The sequence below is a fragment of the Dicentrarchus labrax genome, unplaced genomic scaffold, assembly GCF_905237075.1.
Source record: "Dicentrarchus labrax unplaced genomic scaffold, dlabrax2021, whole genome shotgun sequence".
Lineage (NCBI taxonomy): Eukaryota > Metazoa > Chordata > Actinopteri > Moronidae > Dicentrarchus > Dicentrarchus labrax.
In genome coordinates this window covers 16,432,935-16,455,988 of record NW_026136701.1, presented here as the reverse complement: position 1 = coordinate 16,455,988, position 23,054 = coordinate 16,432,935, and the positions used below count along the sequence as shown (strand labels likewise).

General features: G+C 40.5%; 1 protein-coding gene across 3 annotated transcripts in view; it reads right to left on the bottom strand.

Annotated features, from left to right (window-relative positions):
* The window catches only part of agap3 (ArfGAP with GTPase domain, ankyrin repeat and PH domain 3), a 113,739-nt gene that overhangs the window by 32,807 nt on the left and 57,878 nt on the right, over nucleotides 1–23,054 (bottom strand). For all 3 annotated transcript variants that reach the window (XM_051419935.1, XM_051420025.1, XM_051419846.1), the window contains exons 5-11: nucleotides 21,374–21,515; nucleotides 20,898–21,032; nucleotides 16,782–16,909; nucleotides 16,313–16,468; nucleotides 10,927–11,010; nucleotides 6,347–6,451; nucleotides 4,429–4,600 (exon numbers count right to left, since the gene is read on the bottom strand). In XM_051419935.1, coding sequence (XP_051275895.1) covers nucleotides 4,429–4,600; nucleotides 6,347–6,451; nucleotides 10,927–11,010; nucleotides 16,313–16,468; nucleotides 16,782–16,909; nucleotides 20,898–21,032; nucleotides 21,374–21,515 — 922 coding nt within the window. The remainder of the gene's footprint in view (nucleotides 1–4,428; nucleotides 4,601–6,346; nucleotides 6,452–10,926; nucleotides 11,011–16,312; nucleotides 16,469–16,781; nucleotides 16,910–20,897; nucleotides 21,033–21,373; nucleotides 21,516–23,054) is intronic.

Below are 23,054 nucleotides of genomic sequence, written 5' to 3'. Positions count from 1 at the left end.
ACATGGCTGTATCCATTAGTCCCCAGAGACCACTCCTGCATAAAGGGGAGGATAATGTAATTACAGTGGAGAAATAATCAGCTTGTGGCATTAAAAGAGCACTGTATTCGCAGCTCCAGCCAGGCCCGACACCAGTGTGTTTTACAGCTTTAGCTGTGGCACTATGGTGGACTGACAAGGATGAACCTGACAACTGCAAATTGAGGTTCGAAGGATTGGATTTAATACTGAATGTTACTGACTTTAGTGATTGTAACAGTGATTTGACTGTCAAATACAAACACATAAAGCATTTAGTGCAATAAATGTTTAGAATCATTAAGAAAAACAATGATGTGACAGAATATTGTGGAAGTAAAAAAAAGTAAGACTGTGAAGGTTACACTATTCCTGTTTGATAAAAGCGCTCTGCATAGAAACATCAGTTTGAGGATTTTCCTGACATTTTCAGTGGTAGAAAGTACATTTACTGTGCAGTCACAATTTCACAATTATAGGGGCACTTTACTTCAGTACTTCCATGTTCAGCCACTTTATACTTCAGAGGGTAATACTAAACTTTTTACTCAAAAAAAATCTAGATTTTGCATACAAGAAAGTTTTTTTTTTTTTTTTAAATATCATCCATTGTTATAGCTTGAACTACCCAACAGCCTACAGTAACAAAAATTTGCTTCACGTCGGTGAGCAACAACGTTACAATTCTTCTTACACCTTTATGCATCAGAAATAATCTAATATTTAATACTGACAGCAACCATTCTGTGTTTTTACTTTCCATACTTAAATACATCTGTACTTCTACTTAAGTAAAATTTTAAAGAAGGCTGTCATAGATGATGAGTATTTTCACATAGCGATACTGCTTTTACTTAAATAAAATATCTTTATACTGTAATTAAAACCACTATTAGCAAATACTGTTCAACTAAACTTAAGGTTATCAAGGATGTTACTACACACAGATACTTAATTACTAACTCCCTTGAAATTCTTATTAAAATTAATGAAAACTTTAAAGTACAAAGCACCATTATGAATATTTCTTGCTGATTGTATCGTCATGTGTATAAAGAGATAACAAAAGCCATATAGTGTGTTCTGCAGGCTATACAGGGCTGGGGTGTTAAGTAGAGGCGATGGATTAGCGGGGAGCAGCGCTGCCTTGCTTCTCATTTCTCTTTAGGCCGGGCCGTCAGTGGGTTGATGAGCCGTGACGAGGCCTGACCCCTCTGTGGGGTTGTTGCCATTATGTACAAGTAGTGGGATAATGAAGCATTCATGGTAATGTGGGCCGGGCTGCACATCATCTGTGGCTGTGTGTAATCCACCAACATCATCCTGACCAACGCCCAGACGCCTCCCCCACCTCCACCCAGACACTGCTGCTCCTGCCAGTCCTCACACAAGTCACTCAGAAGTTCATATTTATACCTGTGTGTTATATATTGTGTATGTATGAAACCAATTTTACTTTAAGTATGATAGCCCTCATTTTATTTGTTAATTTTTTAAATATGAACTCATAACTACTGGTATGAATTTGATGAAATTTCGATGCCTTTTCCTCAGAGATGAAGCTAGTTAAAGCTAATCAAAAAACTAAACAAAGCTCTTGTTACAAACTATGACTGTATAGTGGCTAAATGTTGTCAGGGCATACATGGAAAGATTGAGGAGCAGCTCAGCTAATTTGAAAAAAATAGAAATATATAATTGGACAGCTAAAAATGCTGGATAAAAGGTTTAAAACATCCAGCATCTGCCACTATAAGTGGGAGTAGTAGAAACTCAAACATTATCAAACCTACTATAAAAAAAAAAGAGGCCAAGCTAAACAACAACTTGTATTAAAAATAAATATTCTATAATTAATAGAGTTAAAAGCAGCTTTAAATCAGTTCAAAAAGGACGCATTTGAGCTCATCTGAAGGGGAACATCAGACAATAAAAGTGAGCTGCTCTATAGTATCTACAAGAGGTCAGACTGCACCACTGCTGGAAATAAGAAGTCTCATGCTGGTACTGGTCAGTGAGTATGTGTCTACTGGTTCTACAGTGCTATAGATTAGAGATAAACTGTGGTACAGAGTGAGGAGGGAATGAGCCTTCCTGAAATCTCCACTTCTTCCACACTCATCTCTCTCTCGCGCTCTCTCTCTCTTTCTCTCTCTCTCTCTCTCCCCCACAGGATTGATTCAAAGTGACTGGGCCCATTAATACTTTGATACAATGTATCTGTCGCCGGTGACACGGCAGGATGCGTGTTAACAGGGAAGATCATATTTAAAATGGTTCCGCTCAGCACCCAGCAAAGGAATTAAACCTGGCCCGCTTGGCAAACTCGTGGACGCATGCGTTCTCCCATTTACTCTCTGTCTTCTCAGCCTCTCCTCTTCATCTTCCCATCTCCCCCATCCACTCCGCCCCTCCTTCTCTCCGTCGCTATCCCTCTTCTCCCAGTGATTATAAAGGTCTTTAGATCTAAGGAATGAATGAATTACCAAAGGCACAGACAAGGCTTGTGATTTGGACGCCGTGAATGAAAAATTACCCCTTTGTTCCCTTCATCAATTGCACGTCTAATGAAATCAAAATCCCGATCACATAATCAGAAGAGGGTCCTCCACCCAGAGAGAGACCTGATGTGATTTGTAACCTTTCTTTTCCTAAGTGGAGATTAAGGCAAATCTCCCTCACATTGTTCCCTGATGCACAAATGGATGGCAACTGAAAATCTTGGGAATTTATCATTGAGGGGTATTTGCTGAGAATTGAACAACAGGAGAAAACAACATTGTTGGGTTAGAAGAGAAAACTGGTTTGGCCTGTTTTTTCAAGGCCCATTGTCTGCCCCAATGACTGCCCTCAACCCAGCGCTCAAGGTTAACAGTCTGTGGGATGGAACAACCTCGATCCAATGTCCTCTGCTCTGTAAACTCCTACATCTTTCTGCTTTTGACTGATTAACCCGTTCAACGGTGGCAGCACCTTGGCCAGGTTTAACAGTAACCTGCCTGGACAGTGCTAATGGTCCCTGCCGACCCGTCTTTGGCTCTGTACCCACTCTCAGCCAGTTAGCTTGAGCCTGAGTGATGGAAACACTGTGCCCATTTCACAGCCAACGAAGGACCCCGCCTCCCTCTGGGGATCTCTTTGCTAATTAGTATTAATTACTCTTAATCCTAACCCCTAAATCCAATCACTGGCTTCCCCTCTATGAGCCTGCCAGACTCTCTGCAGCCTCCGGTGGCTCAGCTCGCTGGGAGAAGAGCTCTATTTTTAAACTTGAAAGGTGGAGAAACCCTGGCACGATGCTCAGGACCAAACTGCTTTTTGTTGTTGTGACCCCTGCACTACCATAGAGGAGGGAAAAATAACTAGGTCAGTAGCATAATGGCAAAAACCTAAACAAACCCTAATTGTTGGTGATGTTAGGCTTGATGTTTAAACACATTTTTTTAATTCCCCGTTTAGTAATTTAGAGAATTAATAGATTTTTCATAGACGCTCATTAAGTCATTATTGTGTATACTGTGAGGCAGCTAATTTGCATGAAGTAACCATATAGAAAGTAGATAATTAACCTGTTGGGACCCATTTTTATGATTAATCACAAACTGAGGACATAGAAAATGAGTACAGTAATAAAGGACTAATTTAGTAACCATTACATATCATACCTGTGAATTGTTTTGGGGTTGTACATGAAAAATGACAGATCCCTCTTTACCTACCATGTCCATATGTCCTTCCAACTTTACCAATACAAGTGACTATAATCATCATGTGGTATTCATTTCAATGCCACAACTACAAGAGAAAGAGACACAGTGTGTGTACTACAGGAGTGCAGGTGCAAGATGAACGTGTAGTAAAAAAAAAAGTGGAACCACACCCCGTGAGAACACAGGATATTTTATTAACACTGATGAGAGAACGTTCTGCTCAGCACTTCATTCGGCTCACAAAAAGGTATTTTTATATTTTGTATTGTTTTTGATGACACTTGCACCAATTACAATACACTGTCTCACGTCAGGCTTCTAATTAGCACACAAATTGTTTTCACACATTTCAGCACTTGGCCTATTGTATGTTTTCATGAGTCTGATGAAACACTGAGGAAAACATGTTGCTCTTATCAGTGTTAAAAGATCTGTGATCTAGTGTGCAGTCACAACCCCGAACACTTGTGGTTTGTTTTCTGACCCTAACTATAAAGACTTAACTTGAAGCTAAAACTATATACAAATGTACCAGTCAGACTCCAGTAGAATATCTCAATAAATTGTGTTTGCAGAAATGTCCGTAGATATAAAATAAATATCCTAGATTGTACATTTATCTGTATCTTAAATATGAAAATGCAAAAGAATATTACTTTTATTAGACCTTTAGCCTTATAATAAGGCCAGGAGATCGTACCTGTGCTTCCTATGCCCAGCTGCAAGGTGCTGCGGTCCTTGGTCAACCCGTTGGTTTTGGGACTAGCAGTCGGGGCCACAGTGGCCACCGCTCTGGGGGGTCGCTTCCCGGGAATCTTGACTGTAGTCCTCAGCAAGTCTATCTCTTTCCCATGCACATTCTGCATGTAGTCCTATAGAAAGTGAAAAAAAGGAACATGACAGTAGTTGTGAATTGGTCTGCACACTACTCAAGTAATGAGTCCAAATATTTCCAAATATTTCCCTCAATTCAGGGAAATGATTATACACAGAAGACCAACAACAGTCCAGGAATTATGGAAGAAAAACAAATTAAAAGACTATTCAATTTCCATCCCCATTAGTCACAACCCATCTCAGACCTTCCACTAAGGGTGTGTGATAGTGGAAAAATGATTGTAAAGCCATTATACATCACCTGTGCCCACGCCGTCTCTCCAAATAGCGAGATGTGAGGCTTAATGAATGCAAACAGTCTCATTCTCTTTCAATTTGGGCATTTGATTTGGTTTAAAGCGACTACTGCCCAAATGTGGGAAGCCAAGGTGAAAATCATTGGGCTCAGCAGAAAAAGACCCAGATAGAGGCGAGCTCGGCCTTTGCCGTCCCCCCACCGGCTCCTCTGCTTTATTACCGTGTCATAAAGCACTCATTTCTTTCCCAAGCCTCCTCGCTAATTACCCAGTGAGCGCTCTCATTTCATTTTATTGCTGGAATTAACAGCCAGATCGAAGCGTGCAAAGCTATTAAGATGTGTGATTAAGCCACATTCAATTAGTTTCTACAAACAATTTAATTGATGTAGCAGATAGAATTAACAGAAGGTGATTGTGTGGATGGCTTGGCTGACTGCGAAATTAAAGGTTCCCCTCTTCCACTCTCTCAGTCTGCCTCCCTCCCTCTTTCTTCCTCCCTCTCTCTTCCCCTTTTTCCTTTTCTTACTCCTTCTCTGCTCCGCTGCTCAAAATGAGCTTGGGCTGTTACCGCACTAATGTAACTGTCTCCCTTACTTCACCTCCCTCCGTAAGTCAACAGATTCATAGATTCATAGATTGCCCTGATGACCTGTAATAGCTGTAATGATCAAGCGATAGCCTGTTCAGTCAATTACATACATCAATGTAGCACAGCACTGCTCTACTAATAACCGCTTGTAAATTAAACCACTAACACACTGTCAGTGCAACAAGGCCACACACAAGGTTCATGTCTAACTGTTGGGCTTGTGTTGAAAGTTTGAGCTGGTGTTGCTAATATCTTTAATTTTTACCTCGCCAAATTACCTAAACACCTCTAACACAGGACTGGAGGAATGATGGGAGGAACTGAAGGGATTTCGGAGAAAGACGGGCATTACTGACAGTGGCACCGGGCTCCTGAGCTGTCTGCTGCCAGCCAGCCGAGTGTTTAAGAGGTATTAGCGGCCCAGCGGGATTCTGACAAAGATGGATGTGGGAGGCTGGTCAGGCTCTGCTGCCATGTGGTGAGAACTATTATAAATACAAGCCAGCGTGGAGTCTGGGCGCGGCGGGCACGCAGCAGCACAGCCTTGTCTCCATTACCCGGCACCGGGGATGGGCACCACAGGGGGGCAGAGATGACCACCAGGACACTGTGTTTCTTAATACTAAGCTTAAAATCACAGGGTTAGCTAATATAGCTATTATATACAGTGATAAGTCTCTGTAGACTTCATAAGCCTATATGGTTGTAATCCAGTTCACTACAGCAGCGGTGGTAAATGTAATCGCATCAAGAGAATCCTGCTCAGCGGTTCAAAAAGTCCTACATTAAAAAACCTCCAGCAGCACCCTCGAGTACAAACAGTAGTGTAACAAACACATAAAGCCGATTGGAAAAGAAATGGGAAGGGAAGAAGGGGGGGGGTTGATACTCACATGTAAACTGGGGTGGTAAGTAAGGACGCCATTATCACACAGTGTGACATATTTCTTTTTCCACTCCTTGTTGAGGGATTTGCCACTTCGCTTAAGAAGGATTCCCTGTAAGAGACAAGGCATCACGGTGAGCATATGCTCTTCTCAAAGCAGCATGGTGGATGATATGAGCCATTATGGATGTTAAATACCATAAAACAGCATTATTATTGTTATTACAGATTTGTTATGGCGATTACAGCTTACAGCATTCTCATTTGGCAAGTCATAAAGCAAACAAACATCATTTTAAGTGTTTTCATACTTAGAAAACAGTATGGAAGTGATTATATATATATAAAAAATATGACAACGCAATAGTTATATGTACTTAAATACCCCTAAACTTTCCTTCTTTATTCTAATTTGTTGGATGAGAGGTTTAATGATATGTTAGTTTTTCCGATTGACCATTTGAACCTCCAAAGTTGGCCAAGTTCCTCTGGCACAGAGACCATTCAGAGAGAGAGACAATCCAATTTGCCAGACCTCCTCCCTGCATTCATACACATAACATGCTGAACTCTGGAAGACCTCTCAATCCTGGGATTAGGGAGTGTGATCTTCCCCTCTTCAAAGCCCACTCAGCTCTTATTCTATTCTACTTTATCTTCTGGGGCCTTTTAGGGCCTCAGATGGTTTCCTTATCTGCTGAGTAAATCCACTGGTAAACAATGCAGTTCCTCGGCTGGAGGTGACCAAACGCTGCTGAGTGCAAGGGCCAGGAGGCTCTTCAGGGTTAAATAGTGAGGAGGGGCCCGCTTAATTAGGGGATTAAGCCGGGGCAATGTTTGTGCTTTTACAGCCAGGGTCTGTGTGTGTGTGTGTGTGTGTGTGTGTGTGTGTGTGTGTGTGTGTGTGTGTGTGTGTGTGTGTGTGTGTGTGTGTGTGTGTGAGCTGAGAAGGGGGGTTAAAGGGGTAGTATTTTGCTAGCCTGGCCCATCCTGGAGGCTTTAATCCTGATTAACACATCAGGCAGAGCTGACCCTCGGTGACCTGGGCACCAGGCTGTTTGCCGACAATCATCCTAATCCGAACCCTGATTCATCTGGGGAGGCGAGTACTGACTGCTGGCTGCATGCTGGGATTCAAGAGTTTGGCCCTCTTCATATCTTATCAATATGCTGCCTGTTTATGGCTTCTCAATGGAGCACGACCACAAACATTTTCTTTAAACTGTTAAATATACCCTTATTTACTTAAACTAAATTAAGTTACATTACAGGGGATGGAATCATACTTTGTTAATGTCTTCTAATTTTCTAATATTTCCACTTTTATCCTAAAATCTTAACTTATAATTAAAAAGTTTTTTTGGGGGGGGACCACTAAGAAAACAAACAAACATCAACACTGTCTCCGTGTTGCTGAAGCTTAATAAATTCAACTGAACAATTAGTACATTAAATGTCATGGAATTTCATGTATATGTGTGGAGCAAAAATGAAGTATATTTGTCTCATATGTTGTGTATATTCTGTTATTAATTGTGCAATAAAAAGACCTTTGTAAAAAGTAATACAATTAAATTAAGTATAAATGTATTTCTTTTATATCAGAAAGCCTTGGTGAACTATTTTGTAACTATTGATAGTTCTGATGATTTTCTCAGGAAGATACAATGTTTCCTTAAATCGATAAGTTGCTGACTGTCCAGACTTGTCTCAATCTAGTCAATATAAGGACTGTAAACACTTTTTAAATGGCTCTCTAATCATACAAAGTAAATGATCCAGTCACAGGGCCTCTGGCGACTTTATAATGCATGTTTTACAAGCAAATATGTTGCTCATTTCGTGGCCTTACTGAAGCATAAATAAATCTATACATGCAATCAGAGCGGAGCTTCATATATTTATCAGAGCTCAAGAGCAGATCAATAAAGATACTGAGACAATAATGTGAAAATCTTTACATGTGCAGACTAATATTTTTGTTTTATTTATCTTTCATAAAGCACGTTACTATCAGTAATCGGAAGCTTGAAAAATGATTTGAGATAATTCATCATAATTGTTGAATCGTTTACCGAGTTGGATTGAGCGTGTGATAGTTTGACATCAAATAGCAGCATGTGTGGAGCCCTGTGCTTCCCTACAACACTGACACACACACACACTAAAAGATGAGCGTGTTCAGCCTGTGCGACATAAGGAAACAGGCCGATTGTCAGACGCACTCTCTGTGTCCATACAATTGTCATATCTACACAGAGGAGATAGTGTCTTTCCCTTCTTTTGTCAGACAAGCAGGAGAAAAGCTGCATCCTGCCACTGTGGCTGACTGATAGGCCGGCCCTTTGTGAAAGGCCTTTGGAAGGGGGAGTGTGTGTTGGTGTCTGTGTGTCGGGTTGGGGAGTTGGGGCGGGGGGTCGATGATGGGGCAAGGATGCACTCACTGCTGAGGAACTGCTCCACAGCAGTGAGTGCATTGTTATCCTCACTCAAGAGTTTTATAGATGGGGGGGCAGAAGAGAGTAGAGGAAGGGGGGGGGCATGTGGTGTGTAATTTGGCCCTATGGGGTGAGGGGGAGTGGTAATTAAGCACACATTGGCACTTTGATCTCCTTGATTGTGCATTTGACTAGCCTGGAGATCAGCTGGTCACACCACTAACACCCCCCCCCCCACACACACACCTCTCTATCCCTCCCTTCACATCTGTATAGCCAAACTCCCCCCTTCCAAAAAGAAATAATAAAAAAAAAATCCTTTGTAAATAAAGAGGGGGTTGGCTTATCTTGTCAAAAGTAGCCACGGTACTTAGGGAACCCCGGAGTTTAGAAAGGAGCGCCCCATAATATATTGGGTAAGAATGGGAGAGTTTACAGTAAAGATTGCTCAGAGGGGATTCTTTCTAATCTCTGAAAAACAAAACAACCTCGTGCTCACCTGCACTCATCGGATTTGCCAGCTTCTGCAGGGAATTACACTAATCTACATTAGAAACCAAGAGACTTAAAGAGATGAAACAGAAATGACATGTTTGTAGAATGGTCACCATGAAGTTTTTTATGTTGTTTTGAGGGGGCCATTTTCAAAGGTTAAACCATAATGGAAAATTCTGTTGTAGTAATATGTTTGGATTTAAATAAATGTAACACAACGTAATTTATTTTCATTTTATAATAATATGAAATGTTTGTATCTACTACGTGAACATCTACCATCGGCGAGAGACCGATCGAAAATTCTCTATCTGTTGAACTGGTTCCCCCAAAGCACTATTTTCTGATTGAGCGAGGGGGTTTGAAAAGCGTCACCCTGCCATTATTTCAGCCTGACCAAAGCCTGGGCAATTTTCTTCCAAAGGGAATGAGAAGGCCCGGTTCAACATTAAAAAAAAAAAAAAAAAGGACATTATCTTCCATCATTTGCAGGTAAAGAGGATAATATAAGGATGCTGACCCATTTTCAAAAGCTCTCATATAATCATGAGTGATTACTAATCAATGTGTCAATTACTTGTCCTTCAGTTACAGTCGGACCTTTAGAAATGATCCTTACTCAGATATGTAATTCAGTGCTCGGCATCCAACTAGTGCTTTAAAGCATGAATACATTAAAAAAAAGAAAAAAGAAGATAATAAAGAAAATATAAGAAAAATAGCAAAACTTCTTTCAGATGGGATAAAACTATAACTATGATGTCAGTGAGTATTTAATGTAGCACCATCTAACAGATCATGAAATTAACCTAAAAAAACAAGTAAAAAAAAAAAAAAAAAAAGATGTCTGTTGAAAATGAAATGAAAATTTCAGCTAATCATAGCTGTCAAAGTTGATTATGAGGATGTGCATGAATGGAATTTTAATCAGAAATACTACCCACACACATTTATGAGCAATAATAACAATTCGACTGGGACCAAACGTTTATATATTTAAAGGTGCAATCCGTGATTCAAATGCGAGATTATTATCACAGATGATCGTCTCCTAAATTGATTGACGTGGCTTTAAATACACAGACTAATGCTGCGCAGTAATGCTAAAAACAAAAATCTACTAAAATTCAGAATCTAGTTACCTGAAGATGTGATTAGTTTGTTAACATTGGCGATGTCTGTAAACACACAATTAAATCATACCTACATTTTCAGTTATGGTCATTCGAGAAACAGACATAATATTTTCATTATAAGAAAACACATGTGAATTTTCCTGCTATTAATGAGGTCAGAAATCAAACCTATATTTTAATTTGAAAGGTGATTCACACAAATAAAGACATTTCTTTGCTAATAACCTTTCTGATGCTGAGTCTGAAGCCCCAGCCTTCTTCTCTGCTGAGCTACACTTGTACTGGCATTGAGATAGTTTGTTATGTTGTATTATGTCGCCATCTAATGGCCACAGTAGGACATGACTTAGTCTAAATAACATTGGTTAATTTATAGCTTATCGGCTGTGATTAAATCTCTTAAACACACACCCTGTCGACATTAAAACTGAAAAGGATATCTAATGACACAAAAACGGGATCATACTTACCCAGGTGAGTATGAGAAATGTAGGTTAAAAATTAGGAAAACTGCTTACCTGTTTGATAGGTATGGCCCTTCCACTGCCTATGCTGTCTGTTTTACTGTCAACGCTCTTTGCCTGTTCACTGGCTTTCCGTGACTGCAAGAAAACAAGAAAGTCAGTCAGAAACTGAAATAAAACACTGATGGCAAAGCAGAGTGGGAGTTGTGGGGTGTGAGGTGAGGCTTTTGGGGCGTGGTTGTGTATGTTGGGGTGTGTGTGTGTGTGTGTGTGTGTGTGTGTGTGTGTGTGAGGGAGAGAGAGAGAGAGAGAGAGAGAAAGAGAGACTGGGGGTCAGAAGGGGTGAGGAGGGGTTGGTCGGGGAGTGAGGATTTTGTGTTTTGAGCATTTGTGGAGAAACTCGACGTTGCAAAATAAAAGTCTCAAAAGAAGCTCGAAATTAACAGACAAGCAGACCAGCGTAACAAACAGCAGTAACACCGACGTGCAAGTTCAAAAGAAAAAATTAAAAAAAGAGACCAAACCAAGACCACACTAGACACATCTCAACACAGAGGAGACCAAGGACGACCACACATTGAGTCATGACTCAGCCCTGAAACCATTTGGGGAATCCTTTCCTCTGTTTGAGACCCAGAGCGGGCCCTTAGTGGACCTGCAGTATACCAGTGTAGCTTCAGCTGTGCCTTTAGCATAGTTGCACTGATAAGGGCTTTTGTAGCACTTTAAATACGTCAAAGTTCATTACAGGTTAAAGGGAGAGAAGGGAAAATGGTTATTTTGAAAAGACTTCAGTACAAGTAGCTTCCTTCGACCTTTGACCTGCAATACCTGGTAGGACATGAAATCATTTTGCAAATATCAAACAATTTAATTGTCAAAAAAGTAATTAAAAAAACCACATGAACATTTCAAGTTTCTGGACGTGCCTGTGTGGGGCATAAATGGTTAGACAGTAAATTGAACCTTCCATGGACATAAATCATTTAAAAAGAACTTTCCCACCCCAAAAACAAATAAAGAGATGAGATACAGGCAGGGACAGACATGAGTGTGTATGGTCTCACTCAGAACATGAGAAATGTCCAGTCACCAATGGAGAAGAGGTAGAGTCTGAGTTCAAGTAAACCAACTCTGGTGTTTATATTTTTCCAACATTTTATTTTTTTTAATGATGACTTGTTTAGCTTCTATACAGACACCATACAAAGCAAGTCACAAATTCACTTCAAAATATTCAACAGATTGAGCCAAACATTGCAGTTCCCACAAAATATAGGATGGACAATAAAGGCATTATTTCATATACTCCTTATATGTATGTACTTTTTATAGTGTACCATTGTAAATAAAATACAATACAAGATATACAGCAGTCTATATTTTTGTCAATCCGTTCATGATAGAAAAGCGATTATGCAAGAGTTCATAATCTCTGTACCAAACCTAAATTGAGAAAAATGAAAATAAATAAATGAATAAAAAAACAACTGAATGTGCAAAAATAAATAACTTAAAATAAGTAAAAAGGGAAAACAAATGTTAAGTTTAACTACATTCATACAAGTCGGTGCAACCCAGTTTCATTTTGTTGGCAACTTTCAGCATAATATCTCTCTTTAATACCTTATAACCCTCACACTCTACCCTGACTTTTTATGAAGGCCTTCATAAAATTACCCGAAAATTACTCTGATCTAAAATACCTCTATAATACATTTTTACCACATTTTCAATTCCATTCAGTACTTCAATACTCGCTGGAAAATAAGAAGGAACCAAATAAAAACGGACCAAATGAATGTAGAAAATCTAAGGAAGAACAAAAAAAAAACAACTTGGCACCTCTAGTCCTTGAGTCCTCATTTATGGCAAAAGGCAGTGTGATGTCATGTAAGGAAAGGTTGTGTCCTTTGGGCGGCTGGGTAACAGTTCCAAGAATGACTTGACTGTACAGCGTGTTTTTTTTTTTTTTTATATGGTATGTCTGAATGAGGATTTGGGAGGGGGTGGGGGGTGGGGTGGTGGGGGGCGCAGGGCAGGGCAGGGATGGGGCATTTCCAGAAGAGTCACAACCAAGGTGCTTTCACACCTGTACTTAGAGCTGTCCACTTGTGATGGGATCACCCAAGACACATTTTAATGCCAGGTGTAAACAGGGCCTACCGTGATATTTGACAGTCGACTTTGAGTGCACTCAAACACTCAAATGGACTCAACTTTAGGCAGCGTTAGACGCAAAGTCCTATGGTTTCCGTATAGTGCAAGTTCTATGCATTACCCCGAGTGTGGTAAAGCACGAGGGTAAAGCAGCGACAAACTGTAAGTCCTCAATAAATAATCTCTTCTCTATCAGGATTGGCAAAGCAGGGGGACTCTTTTTTTTTTTAAACCATCATGCTCTTCTAATTCGGAAGGAGTTGGAAAGCCCTTTTTGTTGAAGAAAGGTTGGAAACAGAAGCACAAATCTGCAAATATTGAAAAACAGTGTCAAATGGTTATTTTTTTTTCTCGTTTGTTTGTTTTGGTTATGTTTTGTTTCATACGTGTAGATCCAGTAACAAGTCAAGGGACTAAAACATGGAATGGGAAACACCAAGTGGCAGACATTAATAAATGGATTAAATGAATTATGGTTGAATGAGTGGGATGGAATTAAGTATAAAAAATGCCTAGTATTCATCTAAATTCCTAAACAGTGTGCTTTTCAACACAAAAAGGGACGGACAGCCTGAAGACATCAGGAAACCACGGACAGATTACAAAACAGATTGTTTAGAGTTATTGACCATGGAAGCACTAGGAAAGAATAATGTGTACTGTGCTGACACCTAGTGGCCAAGGACAGTTATGGTAAATACTGGCTTGAAATGATTGTGGTTGGTGAAATTTGTGAGGGCGGTGAAAAGACGGAGTGATAAGATCGTCTGTAGTAAAGCTTTGAGTTTTATTTACTTACTTAAAAAAAACTAGCCAAACCAATGTTTTATTAAAAAAGATTCACTTATTTCCAGGAGATTTTTCTATAAACTGTCATTTTAGTAATCAGATTCAATTTGGGCCAAAAAAAATCTGAACCCAGAAGTAATTATTTTTACTCTCCAACACTGTTAACTCAATAAACTGCACATTGCCACAGATTTTTCATAATTTCAAGAGTCCCAATGCCAGCGCCACAGATGTGACAAATATTACTTTTATATTGAATTACAACTGGACTAGATTATTTACTTGCAGCAAATTTCTTCTCTGTAATATTAGAACAAAATATCTTTTCTGTAATGACTAAAGTGAGTCTGATATTGATCTGTCGAAGCTTGTCAACTGATGACATTAAGGCATATTTTCTTCCATTGAGTACTTCTCTTGAAACTCCCAAAATCAACATTAAGTGAACTACTTACAGGAGTGTGGCTTAAAAAACATGACAGGCTTTCTGAATGGCAGCCCGCTGTCTATGAGTGAGTAGCAGGTCTTTTAGAGAACTAACACAGATATCAATTTATTTTTAAAATGGACAAAGCTAGGAAAGGGACATCCTCGATATTGTTGGGTTGATGAAATATTTTCTCTTTCTGCTGTTTTGTAAAATGGCAAAAAGGTTGGCACTGCAAGTCTTCCTCTCCTTAGCCCATCGCACTCTTCAAGTGTCACTGAAGAAATGTCGACATCGCCCCGTTAACTTTCCGTCCCCTCCTCCTCCTCCTCCGCTTCCTCCTCCTCCTTTCCTCCCTCGCCCTCCCTCCTCCCCCCCTCGGCTCGCTGCTCCTCAGAAGGTCATGAGCTGAAACTCCCGCTCGGCTTGCCACTCCGGCACCCACACTGGGTAGGTGGCGTGCTTCGGCATCTCCATGACGCGGACGGGGAGAGGTTCATTTCTCTGGTGGACATGGTTAGTCACTACCTAGCAGGGGGGAAGGGAGACAACAAGGGGAGCTAGCACACAGCCTGTACTGCTCGGAGGCCACAAAGCCTGCGGCTTCCCAGCAGCTGGGGTAACAGGGTGAAGGCAGTAGGAGGAAATAGAAGAGGAGGGTGGGGTGGGGGGGGGGATAGATAGGGTGGTTAGAGAAGAAGGTAGTTAGAAAGAGATGGGGGAGAGAAGAAGAAGGCAGCAGGTAAGAGACAGGGGTCAGAGGGCAACAGAGGAAAGAGGTGAAATCGAGGAAGACAGGTGGAGGAGAAGGGACATATTTGAGGTGGGGGAGGGTAAATGTACCAGGGAGGAAAGAAGTAATCTCACATGGCCTGATTTGTCTCATAAAGCTCACAAAATTCTGGACCAAAAAAAACAAAACATTTTTGGATAACTTAACCTTCGGAAAGGCTGACTCAGCCATTCAGTTAGTTCGAAAACTTGGCTTTTTTTGGAGGTACAAACAAGCTCCCCAGAGAATGATTTCATTGATTTAAAGCATAACAATGCCCTTTTTGGTAGAATTTCTACAGACCTCCCTAAGCTTGAAGAGGCAGAGGTCTGGCTACGCGAGATTAGGAAAGGCTTAGCAGCAAAGAAGAAGGCTGGTGTAGGAGGGAAGAGAGAGGAGGAAAAGGGGGAGCAGGCTGGGGTAGAAGAAGAGGGCAGAGGCTACAAGTAAAAGACAAGCTTAGGACAGCTAAGGAAATTAGAGTGGTTAGTGCACACATATGCTATTGGTTAGAGCAAAGGGCAAATACGACAGGACATGGGGTAAAGAGCAGGCAGACAGGGGGTAGGGATACTGGTGTGGTAGTGAATCTTGGTGGTGGTCGATTTGGGCCAGAGTACATGTAAGTGGGGTGAGGATCGAGGGAGTTATCTACACTCAGCGAGATGGTTAGTGGCTGGGTGAGCGGTTCTATCTGGAGCTGGGGTGTTGGGAGGGTGTGCGGGCATGCGTTCATAGCAGCGTGTTAACAGGGCACTGGCTGGCTCGGACTTTTAGTTTAGCTTGGTCGGGCAGGAGAAGCTGCATTGGCGGTTTGTTGCGGCTGTCTCTCCCGAAAAGGGAGGTCACTGCAAAGAAAGGATCTAGTAAAAAATAAGAGGGGTGGGGGTGGGGAGGGTCAAAGATTTAGACAGTGCAGAGGGCCTAGTTTGTCATGGGTGAGATGAGAAACTTAATCCATGTGCACTTACTACATCCAATTAAGGAAAGAAAAAGGACATGAAAAGAGTTGACGTTTTTTTTCCACAGTGTTTATCTTTGATATTTGCTTTGAAAGAAGGTTTTCTTGGAGCATTTCAAGGGATCTATTATAATTTCTATTTAGTCTTTTTCTCCTTTGCCCATTGTGCTGTGTGAACAAGACGCTTTCTTTGCCTGCATCGGAAGGCAGGAGAGGTGGCTTTGATGCATTTCGAGCTACCTGTCTCCCTCTGGTGGACAAAGTGTGCTTGGCAACATGCCTTCTAGTAGTGTGAGTGGGTGTTGCTTTGCATCAGCTGTCGCATACTTACTGTGAAAATGTTGGAGCGGCGCTTTGACTGCTTGCGGATGGGTGTGGGTGTGTTGGAGGCAGCAATGGTCTCAATGCGCATCTCCCGCTGACTTATGCTGGGGGTGGAGGGAACAGAGGAGGAGTAGTCGCTGAATGCACCCCCACCATTGGCCGCCTGGGGAGCGAGAGAGAGATTAAGAGGAACCGACAGAATCAGAAGAAAAAGGGGGAGGAAAAGAGAGATTGAAAGTCAGACAGTCAGAAAAGGAAAGGGAATAAAAACAATAAACATACAGGTCAGTTTAGGGTACGGTAGATTTGATTTCTCTTTATAATGAAAGAAAATAAGTTCTGATTATGAGAAGAATTACATAAACTGAGTGTGCCAGAGATTTCTTGATATAACATTACAAACCGCTTATTTATATCAAACTAACTACATGATCAGTAAGTGATCAACAGTCTGTCTTTGATGATTTGGATCTTACCTGGTTAATGTGAACAGAGGGGATTGATGCAGTGGGGACTGATGAGTGGCTGGGAGAGTTGGGAAGAGACTTGCATGGACCAATAGAGAGTTGCTGCTTTTTCCTCATGGCCACAACCTTCTGGGCAACTGGAGAAGAGAGTGGCAAAGACACAGTAACAGATTGTTCATTAATCCTGTCAAATTCTTCCTGATATGAATAATTTCGAGTGAAAGGAGTTTGCAGAGTTTTGTGTGGCTGGTTATGCAATAAGAACATGGACACCAGATTGTTAGTTATGTTGCTCCATACTGAGACCGACAGTACTTTGGTGAATGACAGTGGATAAATGTACCCAATATGAGCAAGAAGAAAAATGTTTTTCAAAAAACAAAAATCTTCCTTTGAAAAGTACAGTATCTTGGTTTCAGAAAGACTTGAATCATGACTTTTGTTTTCATGACAAAGCAGATGGCTGTTCAACTGATGAGTAAAAGCCACCTTGCAGTTAGAAAAAGTATTTTGTAAAGTGTTTCATTGTTTAAATGTATGAGTCTGTGGTGATAGCAGACAGCAATTCTTAGTTAAAGGTCAGTCTTCTTACTTTGGTATATGCTACTCATTTGTGATCACTTAAAATAAACAAATAACACATTTTCCTACTTAAGTCTAGTAACTAGCCATGCAGCTTGATTGTTTAAGTAAGTTTAGCTTTCATTTGGCCTCTCTCTCTCTCTCTCTCTCTCTCTCTCTCTCTCTCTCTCTCTCTCTCTCTCCTCTCTCTCTCTCTCTCTCTCTCTCTCTCTCTCTCTCTCTCTCTCTCTCTCTCTCTCTCTCCCTCCCTCCCTCCCTCCCTCCCCCCAACTGGTCGAGACAGACGACCACCCACCTAGAGCCGGAGGATCTGTCCTAGGTTTCTGCCTTTTAACAGGCAGTTTTTCCTTGCCCTTGTCGCCAAGTGCTTGCTCATGGTGGTACTGTTGGGTCTCTGTAATTAATGTTAAAGAGTTCGGTCTAGACCTGCTCTATTTGAAAAGTGTCCTGAGATAACTTCTGTTATGAATTGGCGCTATACAAATAAAATTGAATTGAATTGAATTGAATTGAATTTGGAAAGGTTATGATGTGTCTGTCGCAGACATAGAGAATGTAGTCACACATGGCTCATCTGGAGCAATCGCTTTTGAAACCAGGAGAATTTTCCCCCAAAGATCGGTTTGTTTGGGGTGTATGTGAACACGGCAATCTTTGTTTGTGGTGTCAAAGCAAACAGACCAACCACCAGTATTTTGTGACGGTATACAAGTGATTTCAGCACTCTTTCCTAAGCTGAACCGAGCCATGTATATATTTATGCAAATCATTTGTTAACCATGGTAACACGTATGCATGTCAGTGCAGGTATTTTCACTGATTAATAAATCAAAAGCTGGTAAAAGTAGCCCATTAAAAAGTGCATGACAGCGATCCCACAGTTATAAGCCCCGAATCATTTCTGTGCAAGATTGTCTCCTTTGATCGTCTTGTCTCTATCACTTAGTCATTATTCATGCCATGGCATCGATTTGTAGTTCAATAACAGTAATAATGATATTATGATATGATATTATAATAAATTTTTTCTTTGTGAGCTCTATGTGACACCAGTGAACATAAATACACACATCAGAAGAATTAAAGTGCTGCATAAACTTTTGTCAGTCACCAGAATTTGATTTACCCAGAATGCTTCTGATGATGCTGAATAATAATGGCCCAAACTATCCAAGGACGTGTTGCCTGTCACTCTGTATAACTTCATGTTTACTCCATGTCGCAGTTTTTTTCCCTTGGTTCCCCAATAAATGAACCAAACTACAGGTGTGAATACACCCTTAATTAATGAGACGATCTGTCTAAAACCTGGTGATACCAATTCAGCATGTGACAGTTAGCCTGCATAGGGAGTAGGGAGGGCTTTTTTCCCCAGTGTCATTACAACATCATCAAAGATATTTAAATCAGCCTGATTTTGTATGCGAACAGAACGCATGAAATTTTATAATTTTTTTAAATGACCACTGCAACCTTAATTTAAGACCCACCCACAACTAAAGGCAACTATGGCATTATTATGCAGGTTTACACGTATGCAGTACACAGTGTTAGGACATGTCAATAAAGTCTTAATAAAAACGCTGAAAACAGAAAGAATACAATTTTTCTTGTTCCTTTATAAACACAACAGTAACACTAGAATAATCAAATAAAGCTCAACAAAGTGAGCAAAACTTATTCCAGACAAAGAGGCATATGAGCAAATTATCACAATCACCTCGGGCCATTTGTTCTCCAGTCTGGTAATAAGCAACATCCTGCAAGGTGGATTATATCTCCTGGGGAAAAGGTACTTCTATTTCCAAGAAAAGTAATCATACTAAATGATAAAAAAAATTCTGTCATTCACTGAGCTCTACAGACTGATGTTACTCAAATGAGACTATTGTCACCATCTGAGCAACCTGATTTGCCATACAATTGGCGCAACCCATCATTTAATTCACTGCACACTCGAGTGAGGGACTGGGTGGATGCGAGAGGGAGGGAGGAAGGTGATGTTCACGGCTGCGTGACGTGAATTAGCACTGAGGGAAAGAGGGATGATTTGAAGTTGCGCTGACAGCTGGGACCATAATGCCCGGCTGCCTGCTGCAGCATGGCAAATAGAGAAAGAAGGCAAGAGTGATACAGAGCGACTTCTCCAGACAGCCAACACTCCTTCATCTCTTTTAATTATTTCAAATTGGGCTTCAGGAAGCAATTAAGGCAGAGAGGGAAGACAACGTGCCTGTGCATCAAGTCACTGAAATGCAAAGTGAACGTTGTGTTACATATTCAGATGTTTTGTGAAGGGATGACAGGCTTTCAAAGGAGCTGCAGCCTTAGGGGATGATGTGCCAGGGATGAAGCAGCCGAGTTTCCAAACGACAGTTTCATGACTTCAATTATGGATTCAGGGAAAAACTCAGAGTTTCCAGATACTTTTAAAGAGGGTATTTCACCATTTATACACAACTGAGCATTAACTTGTCTCTAGCTTAGAACTCCACATTTGTATGAAACCCTCCATCAACTTAGCTTCTGGGATGAATAATTGTCTGTTTGACAATTGTATGCAATTTAATTAAAAATGTCTGCTGTATCATTAATTTAGGTGAGCCTGTTAATGTTCCACAACTGTTCACAAAGTATACTGCCAATCATGGCAGCTGAGCACACAGCATAAAGAACGTTAATGTGTATGTACACCGCTCCACGTGAGTCAAGCATGCGCAGGCATTTATGCATGTTGCTAGCAATAACTCATGAACAGCATGAAGTATTTTTCCAATTATCCCGAAGTGAAGAGAAAAAAACCCAATCATAATTAGTAAATTTCAACACAATTTCTACTCCTGTTGAACAGAATGGCACACAGAAATAGAAAATAAAAATGTTGATCCAAGATTACTGAGCTGACCTAATGTTTTGTCAAAGGGCCAAACTGATGAAATATCTCACAGTTTTGGTCTTACCCAAAAAAAGGCCCTCCGTCCTAGTTGAGTTTTGTGATCATTCACATAAAAACGTAGCTGATTTGTTTGTTTGAGAAATTGCCATGGAATCTTTCCATCAAATTTGTAAGATTGGAAACTATACTGAGATATGGCGGTTTACATGTGAAAACTAGGGCTGCAACCAAAAAATGATTCATTATAGATTCATTTGCCAATAACTGCTTCAATAAATTGGGTATCATTTTGTCTATAAGTATATATAATAGATATATAATTCAAATACGCCCATCACAATTTCCCCAAGCCCAAGCTGAGATCTTCAATTTGGTTGTTATGTCTGACAAAATATTCACATCTGAGTTGAAACCATCACTTTTCCGTTACAATTGACCAAAAACGTTTAACTGATTATAAGAATAATTCCAGATTAAATCAATTGTTGCAGCTCTAGTGAAAACAATGCCAATCAAAAGGGAAGCTTATCAAATATGTCTCATGTGCCAGTAGGGGTAAACTAGTGTGCTGTAACTCATCATCATGCTCAACATACACCTTCTACTTCCTGTATCACCCATTTCCAATTTTTGACAACCCCTCTCACCGTCCTGGAAGACTCTCTCCACATTCAGGCCATAGGTGGAGCAGGTCTCATAATATGTGCAGCGCTTCAGGTCGTTTGACAACTTTCTGGCCCGCGAGTCATCAATCACTCTGGGGTTTGCAGCACTGATTGCATCTAAGAGAAAAGGAAAACATTATTTAAACATGTAATCTAAATGATAAGGCTGATGAAATTATATTCTGTATTTTTTGTTATTGATAACATTCCACAAAAACATACCGAAAAGTCACAAATACTCTCTAGATCACACAGACAATACGGGTTAGTATAGTCAATTTTCCATGTGATTTAAGGACAATAAGAAAAATATAGAATGTTTTTACTCCCTTTAATCATATTTTCTAAGTGTAAAGACAATGTAAGAACATAGAGTTCTTCCTGTGTAAAATGTATAGTTCCTTTATGGAGGAAGCAATATCTTGACAAAACATATATATCAGATGTAGTGCAAGCACCTTGTGTTCCAACGAGGACCATGGGGACCTCAGCTGTGTTCCTGTAGCTGGATAGGCGCAAGAAGTAATTGTAGACTGTCTGGAAGCTGATCTCATCCTCCAGGCTAAAGACGAAAACCACCGCATCCACCCAGGCAGCAAACTGAGGACAGAGCAGAGGTGGTACATGCTGAAGCATTGTGAAATATAAGCTGTCTCATTATTGCACAAAAACATTCATACAACAGATTTTTTTTCCCCCTGCTGCAGTAAAGACTCCGTCTACATGGGAGGCGCTTTCTACCAGGTGAGCTGCCATGTGGCCCATAGGACTGTTTTCACATTCATACTGAAAGTTTCTCTGTGCTCACATTAAACCTGAGTTTAAGAAGTGTGCGCACCAGCTACTACTTGGCATTACAACTAGTTTGGAAGTGTACACAAGTGCAGACTTTTCAGTTTCAGAAGTGAGACATTTTCTGTGTAGTATTTCAATTTTTGGAATATACAATTTGCATACTCATAGATTCTACATTTTCTTACTGAGGGAGAAGTAATAGATGTAAATGTAAGAATTATTAACAAAGTAATTTAACTTTTTTGTGGTAAAAACTATATGACACACAATTCATTTGAGATATTTCATGTCTTAAAACGTGTTTCTAATTACTATAGCTTGCTCTTATAATGGGTGAGTGAAATAGGCTGCTTACATGCAGACATTATTACTGTTAAGTGTTGCAGGCCTTCTTTTGACTTAAGCTCACAAATACAGACAGAAGGGGGCAGTGTAGCAACAGCCATAGTGTCTCACTTTCAGGCAAAGTACCAGCACAAGGTGGAATGACAGTGAATGGTTAAACACTATTACTGCATCCTTATCTGTTTTCTGTATTGACACTGCTATTATAATCTAGGAATCTTTGTATTTGCTACGTCATATACATTCATAATCTCTGCATAGTTTACGATCAAACGGAGGAGAACAGTTTCCCTTGAGCGGAGGAAATCATCCTAATCACCATCCATTGTAGGAAAGAGGCTAAGCAGAACTCATAGTAGTAACAGTGACAATCAAGTGATAACGATTCCCCCGTAATGCCCTCTTCTTCATTCAGCTTTCACATCTTGCCCAGACCCCCATAGGGAATGAATGGCAAATCAAACCTCCAAGCCACAACTCTGCTCAGCCTCCTGTGAGTGTGAACATAATGGAGGCCTTTAATTATGCCACTAATTATACAGACAGCTGACAACTCAGCCGAACTCATTTCTATTTCCTGATCTCGCTGAGCGTAATGCAAGCGTAATTCCGAGTTTTGCCATACCAGGTTATCAGTAGCTGCTAATGGAAACACATGGTAAATTCACACCGAGCTTATAGTATGTGACCAGAAACACTGATGCCACAAAGTAAGTCTGTCGTACTCTCAAGTGTTGGGGTTGGTTAGCAATTTACTGAATCTGCTTATTAAATCTGAATCCTCTTATCTAATCTATTTAGATTTTGTGAGAACGGGAACAGAGCGAGGTCATAAAGGCTACAGTTGCTAGTTACTTGCTGATTAAATACTGATTTGAAATTCAAAACAAGCGATTACCAAATAAAATACAATCTCTTGTTCGTTGATTCAGACCATTCCATAGCAGAGGTGGGATTCGAATCTCAAATTTGATGACTTCTGACTCGACAAGACAAGAC